Source organism: Mixophyes fleayi, chromosome 5 (assembly GCF_038048845.1).
Source record: "Mixophyes fleayi isolate aMixFle1 chromosome 5, aMixFle1.hap1, whole genome shotgun sequence".
In the NCBI taxonomy this organism is placed as follows: domain Eukaryota; kingdom Metazoa; phylum Chordata; class Amphibia; order Anura; family Limnodynastidae; genus Mixophyes; species Mixophyes fleayi.
Window position 1 is genome coordinate 50,660,714 of NC_134406.1, and position 15,699 is coordinate 50,676,412.

At 39.4% G+C, this 15,699-nt stretch overlaps 1 protein-coding gene across 1 annotated transcript in view; it reads right to left on the reverse strand.

Moving 5' to 3' along the window:
* Positions 1 to 5,713: 5,713 nt before the first annotated feature.
* The window catches only part of GORASP1 (golgi reassembly stacking protein 1), a 32,367-nt gene continuing 22,381 nt past the window's right edge, over positions 5,714 to 15,699 (reverse strand). Inside the window, exons 6-9 of the mRNA XM_075212172.1 lie at positions 14,634 to 14,778; positions 13,352 to 13,496; positions 12,061 to 12,213; positions 5,714 to 10,733 (exon numbers count right to left, since the gene is read on the reverse strand). Of these exons, the coding sequence (XP_075068273.1) occupies positions 10,492 to 10,733; positions 12,061 to 12,213; positions 13,352 to 13,496; positions 14,634 to 14,778 (685 nt within the window). The 3' untranslated portion in view covers positions 5,714 to 10,491. The remainder of the gene's footprint in view (positions 10,734 to 12,060; positions 12,214 to 13,351; positions 13,497 to 14,633; positions 14,779 to 15,699) is intronic.

Below are 15,699 nucleotides of genomic sequence, written 5' to 3' on the forward strand. Positions count from 1 at the left end.
TTTAATCCATTCTCTCTACGTGTTGCGGTGATCTATCATCCCCCTGTAGCACACCAACAATTTATTGAGGATTTCTCTGCATGACTCCCTCACTTCTTATCTTCAGACATCCCCACCATCATCATGGGTGATTTCAACATCCCCATTGATAACCCACCTTCCAAAGCGGCTTCCAAACTACTCTCACTAACCTTCTCACTTGACCTCTCCCAGTGGATTGAATCATCTACTCATAAGGATGGCCACTGCCTTGATCTTGTTTTATCTAGACTATGCTCAGTTTCTAATTTTCTTAACACATCCTTCCCCCTCTTGGATCATCACCTTATCAGCTACACACTCACCCCAACTGCTCTAACCTCTCTACTGTCTAACTCTACCAAGCCTCCTCATACCCGCAGAAATCTTAATTCTATTAATCTTCAACAATTTTCCACCTCCAACACCTATCCCCTATCTCTACATTCTCATCCCCTAAGATGGCAGTACCTCATTTTCACCAAACCTTAGCAACGGCCCTTGATCAAGTGGCTCCAGCAACACTACATACTACACGTCGACTTTGATGTCAACCGTGGCACACTAAAGCAAAACAAAATCTTCAAAAACTGTCCCGTAAAGCAGAACGTCACTGGCGTAAATCTCGCACCTCTAATGACTTCTTCACATATACTTCTGTCTACCACTCCTATAGAAATGCTCTGGATACTGCAAAACAAACATACTTCCAATCTCTTATCTATGCTCAGGCTTCTAACCCCAATTGCCTTTTCAATACATTTAAATATCTTCTCAATTCTCCCACCCCGAACCCTCCATCTACTATCAGTGCTCAGGATCTTGCTTCCTACTTCAAGGACAAGATTGATAAGATCAGATTAGAAATGGTATCCTCTTCCTGGACAAGCAATTAGCTCAATTCCTTCCCACTACCCTCTGACACCCTCTCTTCATTTGACCCCACAAAGGAAGAGGAAATTTCTACTCTCTTCTTATCTTCCTACTCTACCTCCTGTCCTCTTGATCCTATTCCCTCGCAAATTGGTAGATCCCTTTCTCCTGTGCTCATTTGACCTCTAACTCAAATCTGTAATCTCTCACTCTCTACTGGCATCTTTCCATCACTATACAAGCACGCAGCGATTACTCCTATTCTAAAAAAATAAATTCAGACCCAAACTCTCTCTCAAATTACCGTCCCATCTCTCAGCTCCCTTGCCCCTCCAAGCTTCTAGAGAGACTTGCCTACACTCGCCTCACACGCTTTCTTCCCGCAAACAACCTGTTGGATCCTCTTCAGTCTGGCTTTTGTTCTCGACACTCCACAGAGACTGCGTTGACTAAGGTTGTCAATGATCTGATCACTGCTAAAACTAAACGCCATTACTCTCTCCTAATTCTCCTGGATCTCTCGGCTGCATTTGACACCGTTGACCACTCTCTTCTCATACAAACGGTGCTATCCCTAGGTCTTCAAGACACTATTCTATCCTGGTTCTCATCCTACCTCTCTCTTCGCTCTTTCACTGTTAATTTCTCTGGAGCCACCTCTGCTCCACTTCCTTTATCAGTTGGAGTACCACAAGGCTCCGTGCTAGGTCCTCTGCTGTTCTCTATCTATACCGCTTCTCTTGGAAATCTAATAAGTTCCTTTGGCTTTCAGTATCATCTCTATGCGGATGATACCCAAATCTATCTATCCTCTCCTGATATCTCAACATCTGTGTTGTTCTGTGTAACTGACTGTCTTTCTGCCATACCATCTTGGATGTCCTCTCACCAACTCAAACTTAATCTTTCTAAAACAGAGTTAATAATATTCCCACCCACCAACAAGAGCATACCTGACATTTCTATCTCTGTTGATAACATGACCATAAATCCCACGCCACAAGCTCGCTGACTCACACCTATCCTTTGTTCCCCACATTGACTCTATATCTAAATCATGCTACATACATCTAAAGAACATTTCCAGAATTCGCACATATCTCACACACACACTGCAAAAACCTTAATTCATGCACTTATCTCCCGCATTAACTATTGAAATTCCCTCCTTACTGGTCTTCCCAAAAACAGACTCAAACCCCTACAATCTATTTTGCACGCTGCGGCAAGACCGATTTTCCTTGCAAATCGTTATTTCTCTGTTGAATCACTCTGTATGTCTCTACACTGGCTGCCTGTTTTCTACCGAATCCAATATAAAAAATACTTTTACTAACCTACAAGGCCATCAACAAAGCTGCACCAACATACATCGCCTCTCTTGTCTCAAAATATCTCCCAACTCGCCAACTCCGTTCTACACAAGATCTGCGTCTCTCATCCACCCTCATTACATCCTCCCATTCCCGGTTACAGGACTTTTTTGGGGCTGCACCCACTCTATGCAATTCTCTCCCTCGCACAATAAGACTCTCCTCTGGTCTACAAACTTTCAAGCGTTCTCTGAAAACCTACCTCTTCAGACAAGCTTATAATATTCCTCAACCACCCTCTTAAGCTCACTACCTTAGCCTATTACCGTCTGTTACACAATTTCACACAAGACAACTACCCCCTGACCAACATTGTTGTGGGACAGGATCATTTAGCCTATGAGTCACTTTTACCTTTGCAGCCTGGCTGGGCCAAAATGCAAAATGTAGACTTAACCTCATGTGTCAATCTCCCATTATCCCATAGACTGTAAGCTTGCGAGCAGGGCCTTTTCACCTCTTTGTCTGTTTTACCCAGTTTGTTTATTAGTTTATTATGTTTGTCCCCAATTGTAAAGCGCTATCGAATATGTTGGCGCTATATAAATAGATGATGATGATGAATGGGTCTCTGGTTCTGGAAGAGAACCTGGGCACTTTGTTGTTGTGTCAGGAGGTCATCATGGTCACCTCTGCCTGTCCCCACCTTCTTGTTAGCAGACTGAATGCTTCCAGATGTAGAGACTACTACATCTGAAAGTAGGAGCACCTGCTTAGAAAGACTGTCTTCCAATTTTCTACTCCTGGAATATACACTGCGGGAATTGCTGGCAGAAACCGTTCTGCCCAAGACAGGATTCAGAAGGACTCTCATCGCAAGGGAGCTTATGGTTACCCACTGATGGTTAATGTATGCCACCGTCGTGACTTTCGCTGATTGAATACAGACAGCCTAGCCTTGTAAAAATGACTGAGCTCTCACTAGGGCATTCATCACTGCTCTAAGCTGCAGAACTTTAATGGGTAGCATGACAAAGGTACAATGTTACCGCACCACATCCCAGGAGACCGGCGTCCAGTCAAGGATGGTGAATGGACGACCCCTTAATAAATTGTCTGTTCTCAAACACCATTTCAGAGACAAACGCGTATCTGGTAAAAAAAAAAGGAAAATGAGCTGGGAGTTCAAGTGGAGGTTGGATCTCGACCACTTCCTCAAGATATTCAGTTGAAACATCTGAGAGTGGAACCTGGCATACTGTACCACTTCAAAGGTGGAAACCATTTGTTTCATCAACTTCATACATAGTAGAATTGATGGAAGTTGGATGGCAAGTACTCGCCTCATTAATGGTTGGAGACCTCTGATTTTGTCCTCCGGAAGAAAGACCTTCTGTTCCCTTGTGTTCCCTTGTGTTGAAGATCAGGCCCAGAAAATCCATCCTCTGGCACGGAACCAGACTGGACTTGGGTAAATTCAAAATCCACCTGTTTAATTCCAAAGTCATCCTCTGGAAGTGGAGATCGTCTAGGTACCATAAAATGGTTATTCCCCGAGATCTCAAAATAACTGCAATTACCTTTTTAAAAACACGAGGTGTGAGTGCCAGACCGAACGGAAGGGCTCTGAATTGAAAATGAGAATCTTGAATCACGAATCTGAGTACATTGTAGTGTCTTTCCCAGCTCAGGATATGTAGATACACATCCTTGATGTCTATTGATGCCCTGAATGACTGATCCTGAGTGATCTGAGTGTCCACCCAAAAACTGGTGTTCAAGGACTTCACGTTAAGGATGGGTCAAAACGATCGGTCTGGTTTCTGTTCTAGGAAGAAATTTGAATAAAAGCCCTGCGTCTTTTCTTGCTCTGGGACAGGAATGATAACTCCTAAGGAAAGAAGAAAAGAGAACCTTTCTGAAAGTCAACCAGGTGTCCTTTTCCTTTGGAAAGCCAGTGGGAAAAAAATCTCTTTGGTGGATGCCCCTGAAGATCCAGGATGTAACCTCTCTCTTTGATACCGGTAACCCACTGATCCGAGGTGGAGGTTCTCCATACATCCCAGAAAAACAAAATACAGGCTCCTATCTCAGTCAGAACTGCGAGGGAGAAAGGTCCGTCATGCCGACTGCTTGTTGGTGGACTTAGGAGCTGGGCGTTTCGCCGCCCAGATCCGTCCTCCTCTCCGTTGACATTCATGTGTTGGAACTGGGTGACCCCTGGAAGAAGAGAGTTTTGTGCGAAAAGATGTCCAAAAGGATCAGAACCTCTCATCCTTAGATTTGACCAGGAGAAAGGGGCTCTTTCCTCCTCTAGCCTGATAGATCATCCTGTCCAGCTCAGGGCCATAAACAAAAGTGCCGTTGTATGACAGGGCTTCCAAAGACATCTTGGACTCTATATCCGCGTCCCATGAACAAAGCCAAAGAGCTTGGCTAGCTACCACCGCTAAAGCAGACATCTTAGAACTGGTAGACATGCCGTCCAGAGCTGCATCAGAGATATTCGGACGCTTCTTTAAGATGTTAAGCCATCAGGAGCAATTCAGATTTAAGACAGTCAGACCGCAGTCCCTCCAAAAGTTGTTCCACTCATTTTTTCCACAACCTTGCAAACCCATGCCAAGGAGCGTCCGAGATGGATTTTTTTGCATTTCCTGTCCATGACATCATTAAGTGAAGCTACACCCGAAACAGGAAGAGTAGTGGATTTACATTGGCGAGCCACCGGATAATACACTTAGGCGGTTGCTCCCATCTAGAAATTTCTGCTGCGGGCAAAGGATATGCCAAAGGAAATTTTCTAGGAATAAATTTTTTATCACGCTTATCCCAGGCTTCCCCTATGAGCTTTGATAAGTGAAAAGAAGAAGGGAAAGGAACAATTCTTTATTTCTTTTACACAATGCAGACTCAGACTGAGAATCATCATATCCAGAGCCTGTCATACTGCTATGACCAGTCTGTCAATGCCCTGACCTACAAAAGATTTGTTTTCAAATCCCACATAATCCTCCTGGTCAAAGTCACCCAGGCGTTCTCCCTCTTCCTAAAAAGAGATGCTGACATCCTGAGATAACAACTGGTGCTTTTCTGGTCTCTGAGTCCTAAGAACATCAAGAAGCTTCTCTAAAGAAGAAGACACTGGGGGGCATAGTGGGCTACCTTTGACTGGGTCACTGGGCTACCTGCATTTTATTTTCTTATAAAATGTTCCTAATCGGCTGCTGAGCAGAGTCTCGTCTCCTCACCCCCCCCCCCCCAGCTAAAATATGCCAGCCTACCACTGTGCTAAGCCATGCTCTTACCCATGACAGTGGGCGTAATCACAGTACACATCTGACTGATCTCACAAAAGAATAAAAAAACACTGCGTCTTCAGAATATTGCACATTTGTATATTATATATATATACATATATATATACATATACATATACACACACTAAAATATATTATATACATTTTTTTTTTTCCCAAAGCCTTGCTAAGATTACAACAAAACACAAATTTAGTATCAGAAAAAAATATTTTTATTACAGGACATCAGTAATAAGCTATCCCAGAGGTAGGAACATATTAAAAAAAAATACAGTGGGATGCATACTCGCAGATAGTGTTATGATGAATATGGACAGCAAACGAATAAGATGGAAAGCTTGTAATGTCATAATTTGAATAACTGCTCTTCCTGCAATCCTAATAAAGCCTACTTGTCTTTAAGCCGAGTGTTCAATTGTGTAGCATTGATAAATGGAATAACCCCAAATCAGAATATGATGGGAGTCAAGAAAAATACTTGAACACTGATGAACAAAGCACCACGAGAACTTAAAATGCAGTAAGGCTCCTTGAACTGGAAGCTAGATGTAAACATAGAGTGTGTAAAACAAAATTAACATGAACTTAAGTTCATATGTGGACACTGTATAGTGATCCCAATGATTCCTACTTTAAGTTCTGTTTGCTGCAGGGTACAAGGAACAGAGGCCAAAATAGGACATAGTCACCTAAATGCACTAGTCCTAAAATCAAATCAAAATGTTACAATATTTTACAGGGTGAATCTAATTTCTTTTTCTATAATAAGCTTGCAGTCACTTTTATTTCAAATAGCATCTGCCCATGTATTTAAAGCTTTAAGAATATAATGTATTTATTATATATAGCTACAGTCATGTGAAAAAGGACATAATTAACATCCTCCAGTCCTTACGTCAAATAGTACATAACAGATTTTACTTAGTTATTATTTATTCAATATCATGGAAAAGCCACCCTCACTGCTTCTGTATCAATAAAGTTAATTTGAGCCAGATGCCTGTGCACTGTGTGAGTGAGTTTACACAATAATATATATATATATATATATATATATATATTTTAATATTACACCCCAATGCTCCTTACACCTGGAGAAAACTTCAAACGCTGTATCTTGATGCAAATGCAGTGTTGGCTTCGGAGACTCAGGTCTTCTGTGAACATAAGACAGGATCCACAGCCGATATTAAGCATTTGTATATGGCATCCTCATATATTTAAGGCTCTCTCTTAGGTGTAGGGAGCATCAGCTATAGAAAGCACAATAATTCTTCTGACGAAATATAAGTTCTCTTAAGTTTTGTTACGCAAACCTTTATTATTGTCTGGAAATGAACCGTACAAGAAAACTATAGTTCTATAGAAATATATTCTGCCTACAGTATCCTCTGATGGTGAATGAATAAATATACCAATGCAAGCATATAGCACTACAGTAAATATGGTTAGATATTTCATTATATATAGCACAGATTATCAAATTGCTGCAGTGCAATGTGATGATGCAAAAAAAAAAAAAAAATAATAGCATTACAAAATTAACCCATGGTAACACCTAAAACTTCAAAATATGTATAAAACCATATTCTTTAACATCTAATATATGCATTAAGAACTGCATGCTGGAATAACCAACCACCCCACATTGTACCTTACAATTTACAACCCAAAACATGATATACATATTAATCTAGCATTAACCAGAATTACACTATCGGTCAGTTAAAGTCATTACACTTAGACAACTCATATTTACCAAAGAAAACACTTCAAACTATGACACAAAGGGTAATTTATGAGAGTGTAAAGATGCCTTTAATTTGCATATTTGGCGCCCAGCGTATATAGATGTGCTTCTGCTTCTAGGAATTACCGCTGGATAATGGGGCTGTGCCTACAAAATGTTTATTGCAGATTATGTTATAAAAAATGACTTCAAAATCTTAGGCACTTATATGTTATCCCCCGCATTAATTTAGACTTTTCAGGTTTTGTTATTCAAGCATCATTTATGTCTTAAAATAATTATAGTGAGGGGACATCAAACTGTCTTTATTACATGTGTCTTTTGTGTGTTTTAATGGTTTTATATCATGAATATTTCAGCAGAAATAAATGTGCCTAACGTATCAGATATTCCTGGAGGATACAAAAGCCATCCCATTGAAATATAAGATTACCAACACCTCCTGTACAGGTCTCCCCTTGTGCTCTGAGGCCGTCTGCTAACCAGAGAATGTCCATTTAAATGCTCTTTCTCCTCCAGTCTCATTTAAATGTTTGCATTTTAGCACAATACGAGGTGCACGTATTAATGTATCCTGGTATATCATATTATGATGCATTGCATTCCTCTCAGATGTGGACTGCACAGATGTGTAGAGGATGCAAGTAACACCTAGTCCCCCTAGGTGTCCTGTTCAGCCCATGTCTAGTATCGCCAGGTGGAACACACATAATACAGACCCCTCTCACATATCTCCCCATCACCCCTCTACTCCCCTTGTAATTATTAAAATGCCCATAGCAACTAAACAGATACTAGCTATCATTTTCTAAATATAAGATTGCTATAATCTGATTGGTTGCTGTGAGTAACTTCTCCACTACTCCTTTACAGAAGTTTTAGTAGTGATGGGCCACATGCAGACCTCTGGGCTCCTCATACTTTGATGTCAGATTTGTTTGTAATAGTTTGTAACACTTGTTTACCTGACAATAAAATGCCTGACAAAATGTTATTACAGTCAAGTGTCTCTTTAATTAAATGTAATGTTTTAACTCATCATGGAGAGTAAGGGTATTGAAGGTTAGAGGGCCACACCGTGTGGCCCCTGAAGTGTATCGGGTAGCCTATCACTGTTTTAGTAAGTCATCTGCCTTTTGGTAATGGTGGTAATCTGTATTTTTCTGTTTTTGATAAAGGTGCAAGAAAATACCCCATTATTTCACTGTTTAAAAAGGTTGCAGTGGAGAGTCACACAGTGAGACATGCATGAATGTTTACACATTTGGGTTTAGTTGCCACATAATTTATTTTCTTCGAGTACCTAACTGGGGAAAATTTGCCTAATTTGCTTAGTATTTACCAGAGATCAATGCAGAGGGTTATACAGTGACATCTATAGCACATATTTGGAGTAATACAATATAAAATCAGGCTGACCTGGTACAAAAAAAAAAGTCAAAGCTGAAATAATTAATATTTATACACATTTGAAATACAGAGTACCTGGTGAGGAAACACGCAGAAAGCTTCCTAGAGAACCTGCATAGACTATATATTGATGAATTGTAGTTTTTGAGTCTCATCTGTAAACATGTTTTTATAAACATATAAAAGCAGCTATGACAGCATCAAAGGATCTTTTAAAAGTGATCATCTATCTTATAAAATTAAAATCACATTAATATGAAAAGGATAGAACTACTCAGGTGCACTCACCACCACATAAACACAGCTAGACAATAAATACATCAGCAGTATGTACTGCAGGGCTGTACTCACTGAAGAAAAACACATAGAGACAAGTTGCTCTCTATGCACAATCATTGCTTCAGTGTCTACGAAGCAATGAGTGTGTCCCCTTCTACGCCAGGCTAATAGGCGGTAGGTAAAAACGAACCTATCCTAACTGCGTACGGCTTACTTAACACCTCCCAACCAATGTTTATGTTCCCATGTTTTCAAAACTCAGCTTCATTTCTCTTTTTTAAAAGGGTCACGGAAATCTTTGTCGCGCATTTTGTTTTAATTAAATTCAGAACTGTATAGCAGAACTGAGGCAGATCAAGCACTATGGAGGGTGAAGATAGGGGGCCTGTCACGTTCATGCCAATCGCTATCCTTGTCTCTCCTACTCGCTTATTCTCAAGTGCCCACCCAAGGATGACTCATTGACCAGCCTTTACCAATCAAATACATCAAAATTGAAACCTTACTAAATTTTCTTTCTTTTTACTTTGGGGAACAACTATTCTCTTATATTTTAACATACATTTCAATTTATTCCTCTCTCTGTCACAATGTTGCACCTCCAAAAACATTGTTCTCTTCCTAAACCCTCAGGCCCTGAGCCTAGTCATCCTATTGGATAATGAGGCTCTAATAACCAATGGTATATCTAGTGTAGTGAAACTAGAACAGGCTTTCTCCCAGAAAACCTAAAGCACGTATGAAGAAAATTAAATGGTTTCCCAAAACGATACAGCAAATTCCCAAGAGTTCTGCCAAACATTTTGTTATATAGTTTATAGGCACTTTAATTCTTTATGCTATTAATATTATTTATTTATAAAAGGTGCAAAAAAAAAATCTCTAGTTTTGCACTATAACGGTCTGTGTGTTTTTTCAATTAAAACAATCTTAAACTTAATTATTTCAATTATTAACACAACAGTTAAAAAATTACTTAACCAAACCCTGAAGACTTTCTTAAAATTCTATAAATTGAAATTGAAAGACAAACAAAAACGTAGATAGTGTCTTGATTTAAACAGAATAAACTTTCCCACTCAATTTGGTTCTCACAGGATTATTTTCATGCCCTGACAGACTGCTCAGATACGTTTACTCTGAAATATACAATATTTTTATCACCATGGTCACCGACAAAAAAAGGAAGAGTGTTAATATCAATTCTCTGGTGTCATTATATGCATAGTCAAGCAACATGTATAAAGATACGTGATCTGATGTTTTAACATACATACGTTGATGACTGGTTGGAGCCTATGAAGATTTCACACATTCTATGACCTGGGAGACAGATCCATTCAGCATAAATAGATCAGTAATTAAAATCTATTCTTTGCATAAAAAGCTTGGAGTTTTGTTTAAAATTAAAAAAATAAAATAAGAATTTGAACCATTCTGTGGTTAGCCGGCATGCATTTGCAACCACTCGGTAGTGGAAAATAGATCGACTCTGCAAGGACTATTAAGATTCACTGTCTTTTGGTTTCTAGTTTTCTTCTGTTTCAACTTCTTCTATTGCAGAATCCTCAGCGATATTCATGTTTTGTACTGATGAGACAGTCGTATTGTCCTCTTCAGCCAGGGGCTCACATTCTGGAGAGGCTTCAGAGAGGATGCTCACCGGGTCCTCAAACGAGATTAAAGAGTTGTGCTCAACAAGAGCATGATCCAAACCAGAGTGCGATATAGGGATATCAAGGGACGGTCCTTCCGACACCGGGACTTGTTCTGTTACAAAGGAAATACAGAGATTGTCAGTTCACCTACAGATGTGTTACAGAACCCAACTGTTGGAAGAGAAAAAGCTTGAAATTACATTATAGAAGTTAGTTTGACAACAATGTATAATACATAATATCTAAATGATCTTTGAGTTCTGATGTCATCACTTCAGTGTTCTTCAGAAAACGTGTGTAATATAAGGCATAACTAGGTATAATCTGTGTATTTTCATTCTGTTTTACTGATGTTTAGGGACTTTTCATTGTATCTCAAGAGAGACAACTATATGAAAATATTCATATTATAAATACACAGAATATGTAACTTACTGAAGCCTACATTGCCATGGTTCACAAACTCTATAGAAAAAGTGGGAACAAACCTACTCATAATTAGGGTGAAGTTTTCTTTCCAAGAAAATGTTCATGGAGCAAATCATATAAAACAAATGGCATAGCAATATATGGGGCTGATTTAATGATGGTACTGTGAGGACTTAGCCCTATAGACAGGTGGAATTAAGTGAGTGCATCATAAACTATAAAGTAGATAGCACTAAAACTGATGGACTATGGGAATACTCATTCTAGTCATTGTTCTCTCCGATTGCCCAATTTGTTTCAGATGATGTTGTGTAGTCCGACAGATGAAATCACAACAAGCCAATTTACAAGTCAACCTCTGATTCAGGGAACATGAATGGAAAGACAGTGCTGAATAATTTTACACAAGGGGAAATAAAGGTAACACTAATAACTGAGCTTTTTTATTTTTCACATTTTTCAAAATATATGAGATGCAGAAAAACATCAGTATTTTATTTATGGTTATATTTTGCTCTGATTCTTTGTTTTATCAGTGAATAACTTTTGCTTATGGCCTATTTAGTTACTGCCTATAACACGATACTACCCATAGACATAACACAGCAACAACTATTATCAAAACAAGACACTGAACTGCAAATTCACTGAAAAGCTTCTATGTGAATACAAACAGAGAGGGTTCAGATCTTAGCTGGTGAGGCAAAATTGGACTTGTCCTCACTGTTCACTCTGACAGTACTACAGGTCTGGTGCTGAAACAGAAACGTAAGTTTGGCAGAGTGCATGTTGTGCAGTGCTACATAAATGTTCTTTTTTACGTGTGTTAACTAAAGCCCCACCAGGAGGGGGTTAACATAATGGTCAGCACTTTCACTGGCCAGTGGTCAAAGTGTGGTGGACAGAGATAGAGAAAGCTGAATGGGAGAACAGGACACTCTCCTATTGTTCTGTCATCTTGGGTCAGTAAGTACACTACATGACTAGTAATTTCATCATACAGTGCGTACCAATGTAAGCGTTCAGCTCTTCAGCGCTCAGAATCTTGTCTGTTCCTCTGGGCAGATCCGGTGTCACGTTAAGGAAGGCTGGTGATGTCACATCTAGCAGTTTTGTGATGTCTGGAACCTCAGGCACTGGAAGGTTAGCATTGTCTGGGAACCCTAATGTGAAAAAGACCAAGTAAATGTATTAAATATTCTTTACTCACATACTGTGATCCACTTGTTGGACCTATTGTTGCGTGATCTATTATGAAGTAAACCTGGACCAAAATGGGCAGATCTTGCTGTTGAGGTCTGAGATGGTTGGTAACCTCAGGATCAGGCAGGATGTATTAAACAGATGGCTCACTCTGCACTGCTTTATTGTCCTCCAAGGGACAACAAAGTCCTCTTCATGAGACGATTAGTTTAACATGGATGTGTGCATCCTGCCTGCACTTGTTCCTGTAGTATTACAGACTTCCATGTGGAGGAGTCCTTGGCGGTTTTACACCATGAAGTAAGATGAGTGGGAAGGGTTAACCCTTAATAAAGAACTAGGGTTCTTAGAAACTTTACTACTGTTGCTAACCTCACACATGCAAAGATAAAGGTCATCGGCTAACCACGGTTTCCATTCAAGCATCTTCTATCTGATCATATTTGGTAATCTACAGTGCTTTTAAACTCAGTTACTCAAATACAAAATTGTTATGTTTTGAGGATTTTCATGTAATGGCTAGCAAATCTCTGTGACAGAAATAATTATATGACCTGTCCCCACAGAGGGAAATAATAAAAATATTGTATGATGGGGATTCTTGAGGTCGAGTTGAAGACACGTGCTGTTTTAGAACTATGTTTTGTCAGAGCCACAAAAAGTTGGTCAATGGTTGGCCAATTTAGCTTGAAATAACCACAATGGCCAATAAAATCTACATTTATGCAGAGCCATGGCCTTCTTTTTCTTCCAGATTTGCAGTTGCCCATTAAATCATGCCAAGGTGCTGCTTTAAGGACAAGTCACATCATGCACTAGCGGAGCTTACAGAGAACCAGGGGGTGGAGGAGAGAAAGCGAAGGTGGGAGTGGAGGAAGAGGGACTGTTTGTGGAATATAAACACACACTTACAGGTCTTTAAATCAAAGGTAAGGTTTTGCTCAGCTAGTGACCTTCTTTAGAACTCAGAATGAAGATAGTCATTAGCTGCCTGAAACATTGGCACAAGATGCTTGACACGTTTGATTGAAGACGTCATTATATTAAATATTAAAATATACTGAGGAATATTTTTGTTATCAACCAAGCCTTTAATACCTGGATCTACTAGTCTCTGCACAGGTGGTGGGAGGACAAGTGCATGTTCCTGGGGATTGACATGTGCAACCTGTGCCTGCGTTTCCGCCAACATGAGAGCTTCATCTGCTGTGTCAGTGGGTGTTTCTGGTGCCAGGAGAGGAGCCTGACAAGAGAGAGAGAAAAGAAAACTTTACCATTCATAAACTAGAAGCATTTTCCCCAAAAAAAGAGTCCTTTCTTTTTATTACTACCCTACTTATGATGTCAAATTTGCATACCATTATGTAGATCTTTTTCATTAAAGTACATCTAAATGTATTACTCCCAATGTATGTCACCCTCTTTACATGCCAACCTCACCACACCACCAGTTCTGGTCTGTATTTAAAGCTGGCAGTAGAAAGAGAGGAGCACTGAATTACTTTCAGTTTGAAGTGACAGGCAAATATTTATGCTATTCATTTCCCAGTATATCATCCCAACACAAGTGATAAAAGGTTCATTAAAAGTTTCTCTGAAAGCTACACTACCACCTTTAAATTGGCTGCAGAGTAGGGGTGTGAGCGGGAGGACCAATCAAAAGCTGCAGTGTCTGTGATGGCAGCTTTTCACTGGCTCTTAAACCAACACCCCCTCCAAATTGTCCTACAGTCAAGTCTGCAACGCTAATCACCAAGGCCAGGGAAAAATAGCTGCACATAGTAGCACAGAGACTCCAAGAGAGGGCAGAGCTGTAATGTCCAGGTCATAGTGTAGCTTTAAAGTAGAACATAAAGATAGGAAGATGTACCATTATAATTTTAAATGACTTAATCATTAAAACAAAGATAACATGTGGGTATGCTTGTCATTTTATTTTAATATAGATAAAGTTATGCAAAAAATGATCTATTGTTGACGAATACATTTTTGGTCTAAGCATCCATATATGCTGGCTGGCCAGGCTAATGGTGTGACAAGAGCAGAGAGATAATTAGTGAGCACTTACTGTTGTCCAAGGGTCTTTGTAAAGACTGTACACACAGTGATTCCAAAGCAGAGAAATAACTAGGAGTTTTATTTTTGTAACACGGATGTTTGACACTACTCTACGGGGCCAATTAAATTATCTTGCCATGTATTGTGACACAGAAAATGGCATTTACGGTGATGAAAGCACCTCTATGATGTGAGAATATAAATGAGTGAAGATCACTACCTTAAATATCATGCGGACACATTGTGCTTGGTTAATAGGTGGCTAATCAAATCTTCTCTATATTTAACAGATTAAACACAATACATTGATGTAGCCTCCTACCTCGCTATATCCGTTAGTTGGTGGCAAAACAGGCTCTTGCTCAGGTGGCAATGGTGAAGGGGGTTTAATCTCAAAATCTTGCCTTGGCGTAACAGGCTGTAAGGGAATCCGATGCAGGTAACCATATCCAATACCACATCCCAAGCTAAAAGAGAGCACCAAAACATCATCTCATATCCTAGGCCAGTCAACGTCACTTATATTTCATGATGTATTTACAAATACAAGAAATACCAAAACCTAAATTTAGAAATAACAAATGCTTTAGTTAAATCAGCAATTGATAATGTCAAGTAGTTTACTCTTTTTTGTTATAGTAACAACTGTAAAATCTCCAACTCACCAATACAAAAAAAAAAACACAAAAAAACAAATCAAGTGAAAAAATATCCCTAACTTATTATAACATAAATAGTCTTTAAAGTGAACTATGGAGATAATGGATACAGTCTGTAGGCTGATAAAACTATCCCGTGCATATACAAGTAGCTTTGCCTTCTCAAAACATATTTTACGGCATATGTATAAATTAATGCAAAATGTAAAAACCTACAGCAAATATTCAAACACAAATTCCTCTTCATTTGCATTGCATGCAGTGTGGTGGCTAATGGTCATCTACAGATTATGGATGTAGGCTCGTATGAGCAGGGCCCCTCTCCCCTCCTGTCTCCACACCTGTTCTTCCGCTCCGTCTTTACAGTATTTGCCTGCCTGGAGTTTCTGAAGTTCTGGTACTTTGTGTTTATTGTTCTGTATTGTTTTACCCTGTATAGTCTACTGTTTGTACCATGTACGGCGCTGCGGATACCTTGTGGCGCCTAACAAATAAACGATAATAATTATAATAATAATAATATGGTGAGGGCAGAACAGTACAGACCTTGCTTTGAGGTGAATGTTGCAGAACATTTTACGAAAATTCAGATACAGAAATGGATCAATAAGCTGATATTTCACAGGCTATAGGAGTAAATGCAGCAGGATGGTTATATTTCTGCTTAATGTGAGCCATATACTATATACTGTATATAATCATAATGCCAGCAAAACAGCAAATTTGTGT